The sequence below is a fragment of the Thermobia domestica genome, chromosome 6 (assembly GCF_964235325.1).
Source record: "Thermobia domestica chromosome 6, izTheDome1.hap1.1, whole genome shotgun sequence".
Taxonomy (NCBI): Eukaryota; Metazoa; Arthropoda; class Insecta; order Zygentoma; family Lepismatidae; genus Thermobia; species Thermobia domestica.
The window spans coordinates 176,443,417-176,463,958 of NC_137459.1; the positions used below are offsets into that span (position 1 = coordinate 176,443,417).

A 20,542-nucleotide genomic window follows, 5' to 3' on the forward strand; every position below is an offset into this window, starting at 1 on the left:
CAGCGACAGTAAGCGAGTAGCAACTCAAATATTTCGCAACGCAAAAAAAAAAAAAAAATATCGTGGTAGCATGTCGTCTAAATACACGCAATGCAAACCTTTTATGCAATACTACGTCAATATAAGATTTCTATTTACAATGCGGTACAAACTTTGAGACCAATGAGAAGTTGTCATTAGAGAAACCAATTATTTGCACTAGAACGACATCATCTTGAAATCAATCACGCTGGATTGTAATCCTTGTATACATTTAAAAAGAATCGTGTGGTGGGGCAAAAATGACTAGAAAATATAACACATGAGAAATAAATAAGTAAATAAAACATCTTTGATTATGTGAAACAGTTTTGCAGGTAGTACAAGTTGAATATAACGTTTCCATTAAGAACATTTATCTCCCTCTACATCTTATTTCGTCATTATCTTTGAGTGCAGAAGCTTTTCGACTAAAGAATTGTAAGTAATTGAGATATACAATTTCCTGAAATTTCGAATCGCTGTATAAGACCAGATTTTTTTTGTGGTCTCAAAACAGGGTTGATCGTTTACGTAGCTGCAGAATTGATATTGCATCAACAAGTTTTGAACCAACTGAATATATATATATATATATATATATATATATATATATATATATATATATATATATATATATATATATATATATATATTCAGTTGGTTCAAAACTTGTTGATGCAATATCAATTCTGCAGCTACGTAAACGATCAACCCTGTTTTGAGACCACAAAAAAAATCTGGTCTTATACAGCGATTCGAAATTTCAGGAAATTGTATATCTCAATTACTTACAATTCTTTAGTCGAAAAGCTTCTGCACTCAAAGATAATGACGAAATATATATATTATTCAAAAAATGACATTCTGCTAGTTATTTTATAATTTAGATTAAATGTGAATATCATTGTAACATAAAGATTGTTCTTTCTAAATCAACATACAAGGGTAAGTCAACTGAAAACCATAAAAGTAGAAATAAAAAAACCGCATATGGCGCCAGTGAGCTGTAAGTTGGCATGCCTACTTACGATAGTATGTCGGATGTCTCCTAGGTGGCAGAAGCCGGCAGATGCACAAACACCGGCGCAACAACAGTTCCAAAATGGCAGCCCCAGTAGCCAAATGCACCGTTGAAGCCATCGTTTTGGAAAACCGCCGTGTGACAATAGACGAAATTGCAGCATGTGTACACATGAGTCATGGATCGGCACATCATATTGTGAATGATGTTCTCCAGTTTCATAAGGTGTCTGCAAGATGGGTGCCCCGACAACTGACGCCTGAACTGAAACAGCGACGTGTTGATGCGTGCGAAGACCTTTTGTGGCGTGCTGAACGTGACGGTAATGCCTTCCTGTCATGAATCGTCACTGGTGACGAAACATGGGTGCATTACCATCAGCCTGAAACAAAGCGAGCGAGCAAGGAGTGGCGGCAGGAAGTTCTACTCCGATGAAGAGGTACGCAACGCGGTGGACGAGTGGTTGCGCCGTCGCCCAAAATACTTTTTTTCTGCAGGTATTCATGCTCTTCCGAAGCGCTGGCGGACTTGCATTGAACGAGGAGTGGACTATGTTGAAAAGTGATTTACTTCTGTACCCTGTGTGACCAATAAATAATATTTAAAAAAAAATGGTTTTCATTTGACTCCCCCTCGTATTTTCATTGCTTACCATAGTCTACAAAGTATATATATCGTACATGATCTACATATGACATTTGATCTGGACTAAACTTTACATGGACATAGACCTTGACTTGCTTGTTCACATGGGCGATATATCATGCTCATTCACTGGATTCACGAGTAGTTGGTTATCGAAGTTGGAATTTAGAGTTATTATTTTTCTTTTTTTATCGAAACAAAAACTATTCGGAACACGGACTATCAGAAAATACATGAAACAAACCCGTTAAAGTCAATGATACGTGGTATATTTTTAACAAATAGCAATTTAACAAATAGCTAAAATCAATAAAGAAAGCATTTTCCCTCAGCAATCGGAAAACTATTTACTAGTTTTTAAACTAACAATGACAAATAGATGGGTAGAGGAAATAACCGGTATACTGCACACAAAACAATCTTACGAGGAAGGTCCATAAACCGTGAGAGTTGAATTTTGATAAAAATTTGTGACAAGATTCAGTTCGAGTTGCTAAATAACGTAGTAGTAGTCACTTGATGCGCAAATGCTTCGTTGAGCTACTACACCGACGCCATTTTGAAATCCAATAGGTAATGACCAAGAATACCCTTTTGGCACAAAAATGAAAAAGCTTTTGATAGATCTGACTTCAGTATTGTAAACCAAGGTAAAGCATCTATATGTAGGAGTACTTCCAGTGCATGATCGCCATTTTGAAAGGCGCCATATTGAATCGCGGTCAAATATTATAAATGGCAAGGGTGTCATGTGGGGTATCAGATAGCACTGGAATTTACTCCTGAATCCATTTCCGCAACCAAAGTTTACATATCTGTTTTCACTTCAGAGTTAAGAGCTCTCTTACCCACATATAAAAACTGTGTGAGTTAGACTTGTGTTATGAAACACGGTCGTGCGAGCACTTGCAGGGTTATAACTAATGCAGTAGTTAATGGAGTACAATAGCCACTATACCAATCAGATCTTGAGACTAGAGAGAGAAATCGTTAATTAAATTGAAATGCCTGTAGTGAAAAATGGATTAGCATCACTGTAACATTTTATACCTATTTCAAAGTGTGATATATATATATATATATATATATATATATATATATATATATATATATATATATATATATATATATGAGTCTATGTGTGTTGCGATTATGCATAGTATTTAAAGGTTGTAATATAAGTTAGGTGCAACGGCACATATGACTTTACAAGAGTATGTCTTGAAGTTATTAGAAAATTAATAGAAAAAATATTAGAAAAATAATATAAACCGATGCACATTCGCAAATATTAACTTACTAACCTTTTGCTCTTCAGTTGTGGTGATGGAGATCCAAAACGAAGTGATTATCACACACTATCGTGGAGCAGTACAAACACTTAACAAATGCACTTTTGTCACAATCTTCATGACCACAGACACTATTTTCTATTAGTCTCCAGAACAGAGCTGGATTTAGGTTTGGTGGGGCCCTAAACTACTGAAGATAATGGGACCCTTTATGTGTCCAGATGAACGTAGGACCCTATATACAGAAATAAAGAAACCAGTTATATTTTACGATGCAGGCTAGCAGAAGGGGCCCCATTAATTGCATCATAGGGGTCTACACAAACGAAGCACGGTTGTTATATATAGATGTTACTTTATGTATTGTTTTTCTTATATTTTGAAACTGTACATTCATTTTTTCCTTAAATTTTTTGGGCCCCCAAGAGTATGAGGCCCTAAGCTATAGGCACTGCTCCAGAACATTTGTAAATGAACCAACTATTGCTCCTGTGACGTACCCACATTTCTGCCATGCATATACAAGCATGTCCTTGAGGACTGGCGCACAAAATTGACGATACACAACAGAACGCATTTTCATTATGAAAATTCTGCCATATAACTTGTACACCGAACAAGAGAACACCTGCTACGATTAGTTATTTATCACACTTGATATGAAAACTAGTCTTGCCGTTATTATAAGCAAGTGTTTTATCGTCAAAGGTGGAAAGATGCAGATATTTAATTATTTAATATTGAAGGAAAAAGCAAAAAAGAGGCTTGTTTTATGGATTGCAACTTGGTATTGGATCTTGTAATAATCTTTATTGCCATCTATTCTTAGCAGGTGTGTATGCATTCTCTTATCACTAATAGCAGAACAGACACAAGAAAAGTAAATTCCAAGTTTCCAGGTGTATCTTCTTCTAAGAATGGGCTGTGCGTTCAATGCGTCAGCATTAAATCGATTGTATTTAGACAAACTAGCAATAATTACATTAAAGTATTTTAAGTTCGTAATATGCACGGTATATTATAGGTTGTCGAGTATTGGAAAAGAACGCAATATTCTGCAACAATGATGGTCTTTGCCTGAGGTTTCAAGATTGGAGAAGAAAACTTAACACACTATAACGGACCATATAAAATAGATTTTTCCTAAAATAGATTTTGGTTTGATTCAGTCCAAAGTCCCAGATTTATGCCTGCTACGCTAAAGGAGACATGGAACTACTGATTATAGTGGAATCCGAACCATTTTGGTCGTTCAACTAATATTCACCATTTTCAATATCTTTTTCTAATATATATCCGAACAATCGCTTTGGTATTTTCTGCTCGTCAGTACTATTAGGCATGCGTTTCATCGACGAGCAGTCTATTCCATCGCACTTTGAAATAGGTATAAAACGTTACAGTGGTGCTATTCCATTTTTCACTACAGGCATTTCAATTTAATTAACGATTTCTCTCCTTAGTCTCAAGATCTGATTGGTATAGTGGCTATTGTACTGCATTAACTACGGCATTAGTTAAAACCCTGGAAGTGCTCGCACGACCGTGTTTCATAACACAAGTCTAACTCACACAGTTTTTATATGTGGGTAAGAGAGCTCTTAACTCTGAAGTGAAAACAGATATGTAAACTTTGGTTGCGGAAATGGATTCAAGAGTAAATTCCAGTCCTATTTGATACCCCACATGACACCCTTGCCATTTATAATATTTGACCGCGATTCAATATGGCGCCTTTCAAAATGGCGATCATGCACTGGAAGTACTCCTACATATAGATGCTTTAACTTGGTTTACAATACTGAAGTCAGATATATCAAAAGCTTTTTCATTTTTGTGCCAAAAGGGTATTCTTGGTCATTACCTACTGAATTTCAAGATGGCATCGGTGTAGCAGCTCAACGAAGCATTTGCGCATCGAGTGACTATTACTACGTTACTTAGCAACTCGAACTGAATCTTGTCACAAATTTTTATCAAAATTCAACTCTCACGGTTTATGGACCTTCCTCGTTAGTTCACACATTTGTTCAAAAAAAAAAAAAAAAATAGCAATACGAACAAATTGTATACGGTTTTTACTTAGAGAATTGTGCACGTTGTTTAATGATTGTCTCTGTATCAGTCAGAAAATTATTTATGTGCATTATCACGTAGTAGTTGAATTATTAGGTAATTAACTTCGTGAGCTATATAAAAACATGGTAGATACTAACCTCATTTCATTCCTTTTAGTGAAATCAGAGATGTACCACCAGGAACGGAAAAGTTGGCTGACGAAGCAGAAGAGGAAGGAAGTGTTTTGTATCTACATGTTTTTCGGATAAATGAAAATAATACAATGCACACTTAAAAAAAATAACCTTGCGCATGAATCTTTTTAAAAGACTGTTTTGTCAGGGTTATGTATTGAATTATTATAATGTTTTAATTTGAAACAGAAGTCAGATCTAGGTTAACACAGCTGCAATTGGAATGCGCCACACGTGCGATTAATACAGATCTAGTAATGTTGTTTGCAAAATATTACTGTGTGATATACCTTTCTATTATCTGAACTAAATTGAATTGTTGTTGCATATGCTGCATACCATTCGTTCACCTATAACATATAAAAAACATCCAATATTATAATACATTCTAAGTTGTGGATACAATGCCTCATCTAAGAGTGCAATATATATATATATATATATATATATATATATATATATATATATATATATATATATATAATGTTCTAAAATTGACTTTGCGACAAAACTTGGTCTCTGTGATTGCTCTAGCCATCTGCAGCACAAAATAATAATAATAATAATAATAATAATAATAATAAGTTCGCTTACGTGTATGGAACATGGACCTTATATAGCCGTCGTTGAAATCGTCGTTTTGCGTCAATGAGCAAAAGGACTGACTCTATTAACTAACCCGCTTCAGATGATCGCTTTAGGTATATGTTTCAAGAAGAAAAAAAATACAAACTATAAGGTATGGGCCACCACACTAAACTTTCTACCTCAAATTTCTTAAACTAAATATCTTTTGCTGCACTTGTTAATGATATATTTTCTTGACAAAAACGAACAAAATTACAAGGCTTTTTCCTAAAATTCCATCCAAAGAAAACCCGTTCCAAAAGTAAATTATTCCTTGTAGATTTTTCCAAGAGAAAATGATTTATGACCAACAGTTTCAAAAATAAATAAATAAATGCATAAAATAAATCTTACATACATGGAATATGGGTCAACTTTTTTCGTTAATAGGCTAACGGATTGATTCCATTAAAGTACTTTGCCGAGATCATTTCTCTAGATATCTTTAGCACAAACTGAATTTAAAAGATTGCATCCATTCAATAGTTATCGTGTGGAGTAACGAACGCAGGGCTGGCTATATTAACAACAACAAAATTATAAGTCTCACTGCGTGGTCATAATAATTTACCAGCATATGTTTGGATATTCAGAACTTTGATAATTTGTAGCGAGTGTCAATGAGTCAGAAACTAGAAAGTTTGTTGATTTTAAGAGAAAATGTTCACTAACGAACGATATATATATATATATATATATATATATATATATATATATATATATATATATATATATATATATATATATATATATATGTGTGTGTGTGTGTGTGTTTGAAAATACAGAATATCCATCAGTTTTCTTATTTCATAAGGCAGAAATATATCTAATTCATAAGGTCAACATTGCATAAGGAACAGTAATAATCTATTCTTCAGAAGTATGATATTATAACATTGGCAAGTATCATAACACTTACCGGATCTCGATTAAGTTCCCATATCATACTATGGACAGCATCTAGTGTAGGATGTGCCCATTTGGATATTTGATGCCACGTTCTATTCAAATCAAATCCCATTAGGGTTGACCTAAAACGTTAAGATAGTATGTAAATCTTAAGATAATATTTATACAAAGATACAACACATAATTCTATGTACAAATTTACTAAAAACAAAGCATTCTAAATATTTAAAATTATCGCCTCTTATCTAAATCGTTGGAAATATGAAATGCTAAACTTTTTAAATGGAACAAATTAAATTTTGGTTTACGTAACTTCAAATAACAGCTCTCATAAAATAATACAGTATTTTTTTGTGTGTGTTCCGTGTGCGGGTCAACGTTCAATTTCTCACTGAGCCCATACAAGATATGCCCATACAATTTAGAGTTCAAAACACATATACCTCGATCAAAAATTCATCCAGAGTATCTTGTGCCAACAAAAAGACTACTGACGATTTAGTCACGTAGGAGTCAGGAAAATAGGTGACAGATTCGGCATACAACAAATTCAGTAAATTATATACATACAGTTTATATATAACAAATAGGGGCGCGGTGGCTCATTGGTAGAGCGTTCACCTCCGGTGCTTGGAGTCTCTGGTTCCATCCCAGCTCGCGCCGTGTGGACTTTGTGGTGGACAACCACCGTGCTCGTGAGTTTTCTCGGGGTTCTCCCGTTTCCCGCCACTTTCTTAATTCCACCATTTCATTCATTTCTCATAATCACCGTCTCCTTTAGCCTAAACGGCATAACCGTGGGACGTAAAACTCATATTTAATTTAATTTCATTTATATATATCAAGCAATTCAACATTTTATGTAGTGTGTATGCAGTTATTCATTTATGATTAAACGTATAATGGTGCTTATCTTTAGCAATCATTAAAAAAATGCAATTTGAAATTCCAAAAAATATACACATATCTAGAATATTTAGTTCTCTTCTGCGTATTCTCGAATTCGATCCGTTTCAAAATCATTGCTTCAAGTCTCCTATCAAGTTTCGTCTCTTATCGAGTCTTGATGATCAAAAACTAAGTAAAATTCCAAAAGACAAAACACTAAATAGTACTTCTTTCTGTCGATGTGAAACAATTTATTTTTTCTTTATTTTTATTTGGCTAAAGTTTACGTCGCTATTCTTGGATTTTAATGTATATATAAATGTGTAATTCTTCTCTATTATTTTTCAAATTTAAAATAAATTATAGATTTTCATACTTAATCAGGTAAAATGAAAATAATGATAAATAAGTAACTGAAAAAAAAAACATTTAAATAGAAACAATTGTATAAATAATGCACATATTAAATATAGTTTTGTTTCAAATCATTTCACATTGTTTTGTTCTTGAGATAAGAATATATCATAACTTAAAACAAAGTACATATAATATTAAATAATGTTTTACATAAATATTTTTGTAAAATAAAATTTGTTTGTCTCGAGTATAATTTCAAATGTTATTTCTTCTGGATATTGCAAGTTGAGTACATTTTCATTCACTCAGCTATTGTAAACACGCAGTTAAAAATATGTAATGTCAAAAATCAATAGTAGAAATATTTAGATTGAACTGGAAGAGAACTTATGACTTACACAGAAATTAAAATAGCACATAATTACATTTTAACGCTCTCATTGACACAAAAGCTCTTCAGCAAATAAATGTTTTCCAAACCACTACGGGTCCCCATAAATTACTGTTAGTCTATTTAAGTACGATATGAAACTATTCATCGTTTCTTATATGCAATAACTGGCATATTACAGTATTAAACACACACTTTTAAAAATGTATCCCACATTGAAACATGTCGTTTACTACTTCAGTAGGCAATGGTACAAATGCTACCGTTTTGCTTGCAATACTCTAACAAAAGGAAACACCAAGTTGAAATGAATAACTTTGTCGGTTGATAGAGTCCATAAGTTTGTATTATCTTACTACCGATAATTCAAATGTTAATATGCAGCTATATAGAATTAAACGCATTTTTACTTCTACTAAAATGAAATGTGAAAAGCAAAATGATATAACACGATCGGAAAATATTGCTATCGCATACCATCATGTGTAGTTTCTAAAGCTAAATTGAGACATGTTTATATTGTTTAGCATATATTTTTGGGGCAATGGTGCACGTAGCTTCATGAAATAAATATAACCTAAAGAATATTAACTAAAATATTCCTTCATAAGATAGCAATTAAATAAAAAAATAGAATATTAATTTAAATATATATTTATCATTATTTCTCAGCACAATATCTTACACAGCATTTATATTACATCATCATCATCATCATCATCATCATAGCTATTATGCCATTATTGGCAAGTCACTTGAAGCAACTAAGAAACTTCTGTGTTCCAAGGTATTCAGATAACCTCTTCGTCTTCACGTACGATATTTTTTTGTTTTTTACGTATAACGTCCATCAACTATAGCACCCTTCTCCCCCTTCATCTTTTCTACCACCATACCCTCTAGCACACTCCTTATGACATAATTCCTTCTTTGCCAATGTCCAAATCAGTTTTTCTTCATCATTTTAATATATAAAATTGTTCTTTTCTCCACCATCATTTCTAATACCCTCTCATTCGTTTTCCGCTCGATCCAGCTAATTCTTTAAATTCCTCTCCACATCTACATTTTGAAAGCTTGCACTGTCCTAGCGAACGTGACGTTGCGGAGATTGTTAACTATTTGGAATTATCGTTACCCACAAAGTATTGTTAATATAATTACACTCAGTCGAATAACTTTGCATTATATTTATGCCAATATTGCTAGAGTATCTACAACTACGTCTGTTGTTGATCTATCTATTTAAAAAAAATAGACAAAATAGTATTTACTACGTTGGGAAATATGGTGCGTAGGATGTACTGCCTTGTATGGCGGTTCTTGCCGCTAGTGGAGTCAGGATTAATACTTTTAATCTTGAAATATATTATAATTTTTTAAAAGAAATACTTGCGTCATGGAACAGTGTGGGTTGATTTTATTTCATATAATATTCAGTATTTAACCTATTGGGATCACTCTTGTGGTGGCAAACATTGAATTGAGACTCTCAGATTCAGTTATATATAGCAAGAAATTATTTTAACTAACGTGTTTTTTTTTTAATCTATTGAGATTCGTTAAATAGTGTGTATCTGTAACCGTATGCGAATTGATGTAGTACAATTGAAATGTGCAGGATATATGCTCACATGCTACGGATCCTGCAGTATGGACATTTGTCCCTGCAGTATGGACATTTGCCATAATTTCAGGAATTATTTCATTTATCAGTTCTCAAGTTCCAACACTTTCGGAACGATGCATCATTATTATATGAAACCTGATTTTATTAATTCTTGGAAAGCTATCGATATACTACTATTCTATGGTGAAACACGATGGCGTAAATGTCACTGTGTGAGGTGAAATTAGGAAAGGTGGTAGACGTTTCCTCAATTTTTGCGATTTGCACATCTATGTTGAAATACGCCCATATATTGGAAGATTTATTCCTACCCGTGTTTGAGGCAAGTAGCTAGAAGTCACTTAATACATGGATTATGGGTTATTATGTCAAATAACCAACCTTAACTCCTACTGGAAGCGGCTAAGTGAGATTACAACTCTGGCATGACTCGGCCGTTCTCCGGACATGAATTCTACGGAAAATGTGTGGTACCTCCTACAAATGCCCGTACAGGCACGCAAACAAACAACAGTTGATTGATGTAATTTGTGACAAATGTTACCTACAACCTGTCACAGGATGGCATCGATAACTTACTGAATAACATGCCATGTACAATTGAAGATTTAATGCTGCCAAAAGAAGCTTCCTACCACCAGCATGAAGAAATTGTTAATTTTATGCACTGGCACGTAGCGATGGCCAGAAACCTAATTTCTGGGTGTTTTTTTTTTTCTTATGGCAGATTGTGTGTATATGCGCTATGTCATTAACTATTGTAAACGCCATGCATTTATTGCGTTTGAGTAGTGAAAATTGTAATGTCAAAACAAATATTGTATTGGTGTTGTTTCATATATCTAGACACCATACACTATTTCCCTCATTGTGTTCATAATTTAAGTGCGAGAACGTTAAACTTGAAATTTATGTGATAATCGGAACTTTTACCCCCTTATTCTTGATTTATTCAACCTCAAAATAAGTATGGTGGTCGACAACATCGTATCCGCGGGTTTTCTCGGAGGTACTCCCGTTTCCTCCCACATTCTTATTCTATTAGTTCTTTCATCATCATTCACTTGTCTTAGACTGTGCCTCCCTTAGCATAAAAAGCATAATCGTGGGACGTTAAACTGAAATATGTCATTTCATTTCATTTTCAAAATGCGTGTGCATTTTCCATATTGAAGGAGGCCACTTATAAGATTTCATTAAGTTCAAATCAATTTTATGACAACAAAAAATTGAAAATTTTAAAATAAAACACGCTTTCTCTCTGACATAAAAGTCGTCTTTAAAACGACGTGTTATCAAAATATTTTTTTTTCTTTTTCGTTTTTTTTGTTTGTTTAGCGAGAAAATACAAAACTGTACAACATAATGCTTAATACAAAAGTAACTTGTATATACAATTTTATAATATGTTGGCACGTCTTACTATTTCTTTATTGTGCTTTCGATTTTCAAAACCTACAAAAGATTACGATTTCACTGTTCGCTAGGGATCATCCAGATATTTAAAGATAAATCAATTAATACGGCCAATTTTGTTTTTAATGAGCTTAGTGCATGCATGTTTCTTGATGCCAGTCTTTACACCTTTTTTGTCTCAAAATAATTTTGACTTTTGCATATTTATCAATTATTCGCTTCAAACTTTATGGAACACTAAACATTTTTCGACTTTCCCAGGAAGGCTCATCACCATAATCTCTCTCTCTCTCTCTCTCTCTCTCTGGTCAAGGGATAATTAATGAATATTTTATTATTCAAGTTTAAAAATACAGTAAGAAACAAAATGCATTTGTACAATGTTTATGCTGTTAAAAATGTTTGCTCTACAATACAATCTATCTTGATTGTTTTTATTTTTAAATATTAAAAAAATGACATCAAGTAATCAAAACTGAGTATTGTAGTTGCTTTTTTCGATTTAGTCGACCTGTTAAGGCCGCCAAAGCTATTAGTAAGATTCATGTTGTGTATGGAGAATGATCATTGTCCCTAAGTACCACCCGTTGTTGGTTTTGGCGCTTCAATAATAAGAAATTTGACCTGAAGTACAGTCACACACCGGTTGATCAATTGAGTTCGATGGAGAGCGATTGAATCATCTTTTCCACGAAAATGCCTCCAAAGAAGTGGTGGAACAAATGAATTGTGATAAATTGAAACATGGTGAATCGTCTTCACTCAATGGGTAAGGTTCAGAAAGTCGATTCTTGGGTGTCACAAACTTTGAACAAAAACAGTAAATATCAAAGCTCCACAATCGCTGCCCGTTTGTTCACTCGGCATCACTCAACATTTGGTCACTGACAATGAAAAATTATGTCTTTACGTAAATATGAGCCAGTGAAAAGAATGGCTTAGCATAAAGAAATGGTAAGCAATGCTAATTTAAATGCAAGTTCTTGGCACGGGGAGAATCAGTTCAAGAAAAGTGTTTGAACTCCTCCCTTCTCTTAAGAAAGGCATACCGGATAAATTTGAACTTAAACAACACCTCCAATATCACTATTAATCGCATGGGTTGAAAATTAATATTGAACATCTATTATTTTAAAATATTCTCTTCCCACCTCAAAACATATAAGTGGGTCTGAGCTTGGACCTCAGTGACATCAGAAGTATTACTCATAATCTCAGCAACCCCAAAACAATAGATTGGACATTAATATCGGTCGGTTTTGGATATTTTTATACGTCATCTCCTCACATCTTCTTATCCCCTTTCCAAAATGTGCCGAAATCATAAGATAGACCAAAGCCCAATCATGTACCAAATATAAACAAAATCGGCGCAACTGGGAAATAATCGTTGGCAAACATTATCACACTAAGTTTATATACCCAGAAGATACCCATTACCAACCTTTAAAAAGGGAATTAAAAAAAAAACACTAAAACACGAGTCGTACTACTTTAAATAGTAAAAACAAGGTATGTACCAAGTTTCATCTTCGTAAATTGAGCGGATTGAAGATACTAAAATTCTCGCATAGATTTTGAACTCTTCGCTCTCCCTTTGGTTACGTATTTTAACCAAACAAGCATAATAAAAAAGTTAGCCTATGGTCCAGTCATGTACCATTAACATGGAAGTCAGTCCAGGGTCTAGGATGAGTTTACGGCAAATATCGTTACATGAACTTTTATATTCATAGAATATTCCTCCTTACCCCCTTAAAATTGAAAATCATAACTTAAAAAAAAAAGAAAAAGAACCCTGGAACTTGGTCCCTACTACATGAATAATTCATGTACTCAGATTGATATTAATAAGTTGAGAGGATCGCGATATACTAATTTTTTTTCATACATTTGTAACTCCTCTTCTCCTTAGCATATGCAATTTAATCGCGGAAACAATAAAAGCCCAAGATTGAGAAGTTTTAAGTCAGGTGTCATATATATGTCAGAGAGAGAGAGAATACCGTTTTACGCAAGACCAAAGTCTTCGTGCAAGTGTAGCAACTCAAAAGTCGCAATAATTGTATTTCAGAGGCAAAAATATAGATTTTGATCATTCGAGTCGTGATAAATTTCGATCAACATCCAATATAGGCAGTCACCTTCCTCTGTTTGTAATAGTCCAGTAAGATCATATGCCTGAATCTGTGTTTTACAGGAGACTTCTGGATTGCGAGATTATCTATCAAGTTTGCAAACATTGGACCAACATACTTCTTCAGAGTTTTTCTCAGAACTGAACAGTTCTCTCCCATCTAACAATCTATTTAACATTTTCTTATTTTTCCCTTAAAAATCATCAGAAAATAGACGCAAACAATCTAAAATAATATTACTGAATACTTGTATTCTTGATTGAAACTTGATACGAGGAAGTATACAAATTTGTTTAATTCTGTATTATTGTGTCTAGTCTTATAAAATCAACTTTTAACAGTTTTATTCAAGAGTGAACTATTTATATGTGCACCCAAGAAACTGTAGTCTAGAGTGTATCAATAAAATAAAGCTATTTTGAACCAAGCAAAGAAATAAGGAAAAAGTTTTTATGCATCATTCCTTTACTTTTCTTTCGCTTTCACTCCCATCTCTTTATTTTACCTACTTTCATTTCTGCATTAAGCATTCCGGTCCATTGCTTTCCGTACGGTGTTTCTCATCCATCCAATTTCTCGCCGAGTCGCTGTCTTCCAGTATAGAAATAGCTACCACACGCGTGCTCCAATTAATGACCCGAAATAAAAGACACTCTTATGCAAATAGCTTCCAGGACGTCCAAACGTTTTCTCCTTGGATCGTTAATGTAAAGTAGGGGGCAGAGCTCTTTCCCGGAGGAATTCTGGATTTCACGCGGTTCTGAGCTCGGCAAGTACTCTTTGCAAAAGCTGAACGCCTAAACGCTTTGCTCTGCACAGGAGCATCCGCAAACAAATCTTCTTGCCTCATCAAATACGTAAAGGTTCTTCGAAATTCTTGTGCATTCAGAAGGAACTATGAACTAGCTATGTTTGCCATATCAGTTTTGTGCCTGATTCACCAAACGTGAATAATCTTTCTTCTCTTGTTTCTCGCATATCGTCGAAAATTAAAGTCACTCCAGAAAGTTTGCTGCGGAATGTATAAGAAAAAAAGGATAGAATTGAATATTGGATAGAAACGCTGAACCTTATCTAATAATCTATAGGAATTATCTTCATTAAAGTATTGGAATAATATTAAAAACGTATTACGCTCCCTTTTATTTTAAATCGATAAGCGAACCCAAATTGACGAATTATGCAACAAAAGTTGTCCAAGTTGTATATGAAATATTCGTATACTCAACTTTTATTTTACTTCCTGAAATATATTGTATACATTTTCAAAATATAATACTCGTTTTATTGTTTATACACATCTAGATTAACATAAAACATAAGTAAAACCAATTAATTCGTGTATATTATGTAGAATGATAAAACATAATTCAATCACAGATAATTAGTTAATTTCTAAATTGCATTAAGCTACCAAATACAACAAGTGGTTCATTATTTGTGTTTATATTGTACAGTGGTGGAAACACATTTTACATCATCCAATAAGAAATCGCAGATTTAGATCTGAATGAAAATTTATTAATAAAATAAGGTTATGTTAGATTGTAATAATCTCAATATAGCACAACTGAAATATTGCTAATACGTTGTACAGAATGCTCAAAAAACACATAAAATACTCACTTTGATAGCACATACTACCACCCGACTGACCAAACAAGCGGTTGATCTGGATGATAGAAGATAAGACATATGCTGAATGTCTATCTGGAGTACGGTATCTCAGGATCGCTGTAGAGCCGGAGCCGGCTGGCAGTCAGATATCATCCCACTGCGTCCCACATATGTTCAATATTGCTTAAATCTGGAGGCTTAGCAGGCCAGTGTAGAAGACGAATAGGTAAATTAGTACGCTTGGTTGTCCTGATGGTGTGGGAGCGCATGATATCCAAACTAAAAATGGTATTCCGAAAAATGTCCAGATGCGGACGGAGAACATGAATGAGATCTCACGGGTGTACAACGTACCAGTCACACTCACTTAATGAAGGTCAAATGATAGTAGGATAAATATATTATTGCCTTCAGTGTGAGTACCGCGTAGTAATTTGGAACACAAATAGAAGTTTTCCCCTAACCTAAACATATACAGTCTCACACAAGACCGTCACAATGTGTGATACAACTCTCGTTGCTGAATATCACTGTTCTACATTAAGCTTGCCATTGAAGTTTCCCCCGAATTTATCAAAAACGCTTTTGACTTAATTGTCAAACAAAAAAAAAAAATAAATAAATAAATAAAATAAAATAAAATGAATGAATTAATACTTCCCTCCATTGGTTGTCTAGTGTTCGTGCTCTCACGTGGGATGCTGTGAATGCTCCAATGGGTGGCGGTCTTTGTTCATTATCACGATAGAAGTGATTCTGCTAGACTACCACCCAAATTGTCGGAACTCCACTCCACAGCCGTAATCGAAGTAACTTGTTTGCACTATAGTCCTTCGCTGGCGTGATTCTGTCATTACAAACATAGACTGCGGCCAATGTACAACGGATTAGCATACTGAACAGCATTCTTCGTAATGTTTGACGACACTAAAACGACTAGCAGCATACCCTCTACAGAAAATATTCTACCATCTTCAGTAGCTGTTGTTCGGATTCTTTAAACTAAAATCAGTATGTTTAAATTTGTTGTTGTATCGAATGTGCTAGTACGCTCAGAAAGTGGGAAAAAATATGAAATGGATTTGTGAACGCACAAAGGAGCATAAAAGAACAGATTGTTATTTTGGTTCATTAACATTTATTTTAACAAAGAACAATTTGGAAGTGTTCTGTGTCATTTATGCGTTAATGCTTGGTTTTGACATTGTGAATAATACTCCCTCAAAAATTGCTTAAATTAGCATTTCATATGTTTCTAGACACACAACTGGCTGTTGGATTCGATGTTCCTTAACATGGGGTTCTCAACCAAAGCATATTAATTACAGCAGTTTGATTCACGTACCACCAGCGGTGTGCGTACCAAAGATTGAGAAACTCTGGATTAGCATTACCGTCAAAGTTCTGAGGCACAGTAGAGGGGAAACTCATAAAATGGATTTGTGTTCTATCACAGCATGTGAAGTCAATGGCTATTAGTTAACTTGTGTTCATGGACATTTATTTTCTACGTAGATACATCAAATATTGAACAACTCTTTGACAAACAGCAGCAAGTGTGATCCTTTTGATGAAATGAACATTAGAAAATTGGAATATTTATGTTGCACATACCTTACTAGTAAGCTTGATAAACTCTCTTTCGTAAGTCAAATACCACAACTACCTAACAACAAGACATCCAAAACTCATAAAAAAGAAAACTACTGGAAAACACCTTAATACAAAGTATACATATGTTTCATATATTTTACCTCTCTTTGTTTTCCATGCAGTCAATATATGTCACTAAATGATTAGAATACATATCATATAATATAGATTTTTTTTTTTATTTTGAGATTTAGCGTATCCATAGTTCGAAAAGCAGAATACGTTATGTGAAAATTTCGTCTTTCTCTTGCATGAGCACATTTCCACTCTGACCACAATTTGTCCACAGCACCACAATGCGATAATGTGATTGATGATACATACACATTATTTTAAGATATATATATATATATATATATATATACATATACAGTGGCGGATCCAGGATATGATCAAGGGAGGGGCTAAACCATAATTTGCCGTTTTATCCAGTGTAAAGCAGAATTGAAGTCCATTTTATCCAGTGTAAACCTGAGCGTCAAGGGGGGGCTATAACCCCTTAGCCCCATTTTATCCAGTGTAAACCTGAGCGTCAAGGGGGGGCTATAACCCCTTAGCCCCCCCCCCTTGAATCCGCCTTTGTATATATATATATATATATCGGGTGTTCTATGAATGGTGGCCACGGACTATAGAGCATTATTCTACAAGTCAAAATAAAGCGAAAAACAGATTTAATTGCATATGTTGTGGATCCTAGTCTGGTAACACGAATTGCACTATGTGACAACATCGCAAATAAACAACCACAGAAAATATATACCAATTTATCAAATAGTTATATCGATTCTTTCTAGAGTTAAGGACGATACACGCTGACATTAGCACCACCTATTAGCATATCAATCGATGTAATTGCTTGATGGATTTGAAGAGCAATGCTAAGGGTTTCAAGTTATTAATTTACGACGTTGCAACAGAGTGATATTTTGATTTCATACAACGGCCGAAGAGGCCCTGTACGGCATGTCATTATATAGTGTTTTCGTTTTGACCTGAATAATAGCATTATGTTGATCTTGTGCGCCATTTTTAGAACACACTATCTATCTATTTATCTATCTATCTATCTACCTATATATATATATATATATATATATATATAATTTTGAGATTTAGCGTATTCATTGTTGGAAAAGCAGAATACGTTATGTGAAAAAGTATACGTTATCTATCTATCTATATATACATAAACGTTTAAAGAAAGAATAAAAAAAATGGAGGTCTGCATTTTGAATGTAAAATAATGTCATTGTCTACGCACTATATGCAGTAAATAAAACGCTCAGAACTCCATACGTTCTTTTTCTTTTTATTGGGAACTCACACTATTCTTCCACATTTTCTATATTACGTGCAATAATACCTTGCTGCTGGCAAACATAATTGGTGAAAAGGCAGATTAGAGGTTTAAGTTTGAAGTATAATCACATATTACGTTTTTCGAGTTAAACTTGTTACAACACTTCCCTTTCTCTTTGATCTTGTTATTTGCATTTTTTAATGAAAGGAAATAAAGTGGAAAAAATCAATAGATGGTTGAGAAATAAGGAAAAAAAAGACAGAATATGAAACAGAGAGAAAAATTCAAGAGTCATCACAAAATAAATCAAATAGAGATTCGCGAAGAAAACAAAGGCAATTAAAAAATGTATAATATGTTTAATTCATTTTTTTGCAAGAGAGGTGAACTATCATATAACTTTTTTTAAATACAAATTTTATCGAAGCATTACAAAGGATCAGCAATATTGTTTTTTTTATTCTATAAGTAAATTGAATTAACTATGTTTTCTGTTGTACATCACTCAATTTTACTTTCATTTTGTTCTTTGTGAAATTATGCTTTAAAAAGTTTGAATGCCATTTACGAATATGCGAATGATTTTACTGTTGAATGAGATATAAATTAATGTAACTATTTGCGATAGATATCTAAGAGTAAACTAGAGTTAATACATATATTTAAAATAATTTCAATATAATTCTAATTTGTTTAGTGTAACAATTTTTAAGATCCTGATCCCCATTATCAGCCGGTGTTCGTGGACTGTATTATTTTGAACACAAAGTTCGTTGTACAATATACTATTTATTATATTGTAAACACACAACTAAATACAATAATTGCTATGCATAAGCAACTACACACTATGCAGTCACACACGCCACATTGACACTTATAAAAAAAACTATCAATCATCCAGCGTTGCCAGATACAAAACAAAAGAATAATGAAATGCGGCCGAACATACCGCCCACCTTGAAATATCATTTCAACACTACATATTATTCTTCATTAAATGAAAGTGGAGAAATTTTTACAATTGGTCGTTTGAATACACCTTTGCTAGTTTTAATTGTAACAGTTCTAACAATATTATCTACACCAGGATGAACAGCAACTACTCTTGCTAAATTCCAATGTTGAGGAGATGTCTCATCTTCCTTCACTAATACTAAATCATTGACCTTGATATTAGCACGTTTACACCACCATTTTGGCTCTTGTTGCAGCCGAGACAAATATTCTGTTTGCCAACGGTTCTAAAAATGTTGGACCAATCTTTGAGTTAATTGCCAGCGTGACAAATGATTGATTTTTAATTCACACAAATTTGGTTCAGGTATTGCTACTAGTGAATCGTGGATTAAGAAATGGCCAGGAGTTAATACCTGATAGTCATTAGGATCAGAAGATAGAGCAGTTAATGGTCTAGAATGCTTCAACCTGGCACAAAACTGTATAAATTTCTTCAAATGTAAGTGCACTGTTACCAACTACACGTCTTAAGTGGTACTTGACAGACTTTACACCAGTTTCCCATATGCCTCCAAAGTGAGGTGAGGATGGTGGATTAAAATGCCAACTCATAGATTGCATACTGAGGTAATTACATACAGACTCCTTTGAATCACCATTCGTTAAAAGTTTCAGTAAGGATTTTAATTCTCTGTTTGCACCTATGAAATTTGAACCACAATCACTGTAAATATCAGTAGGTTTTCCTCTTCTAGCTATAAAACGTTTCAAAGCTGCAATAAATGACTCTGTTGAAGCATCACTTACCAATTCTAAATGGATTGCCTTGACACTAAAACAAATGAAGAGTGCTACATAACCTTTGAACAATTTCGAATTTCGACTTTTCATATTTTTTTAACATTAGTGGACCAGCATAATCTAAACCGCAATGCAAAAATGGACGAGTTGGTGTTACTCTACCAACAGAAAGTTGACCCGTTAATTGGGAGGCTGTTACTCCTGACTGTTTGTGACATGTTACACAACTTTTTACAATCTTCCTTACAAAGTCACGACCACCAATAATCCAAAACTTTTGTTGCAAAACAGATAAAAGTAACTGTGAACCTGCATGAAGATGCTTTATATGTTCAGATTTTACAAGAAGTTCTGTAATTCTAGCATGTTTTGGAAGTAAGATAGGATATTTGAAATCATATGTTACGCTAGCATTTTCAAGCGACCTCCAACTCTCATGACATCATTTTCATCAAGAAATGGATTTAAACACAATAGTTTGCTATTATAAGGCAAAGGTTTTTTTTCATACGTAAGTGTTTCATCTCAAGTGGATATTCTGATTCTTAAGCTTGTTTTATCCAATGCATTAATGCATTTGACAACTCCTTTATAGTTAATGGTCCACTACACCTTTACTCC

At 33.8% G+C, this 20,542-nt stretch overlaps 1 protein-coding gene across 1 annotated transcript in view; it reads right to left on the minus strand.

Annotated features, from left to right (window-relative positions):
- LOC145687377 (cytosolic carboxypeptidase 6) overlaps positions 1-20,542 on the minus strand; it is a 2,130,613-nt gene that overhangs the window by 694,267 nt on the left and 1,415,804 nt on the right. The window contains exon 8 of the mRNA XM_081760832.1: positions 6,778-6,889. Within this exon, the coding sequence (XP_081616958.1) occupies positions 6,778-6,889 (112 nt within the window). The remainder of the gene's footprint in view (positions 1-6,777; positions 6,890-20,542) is intronic.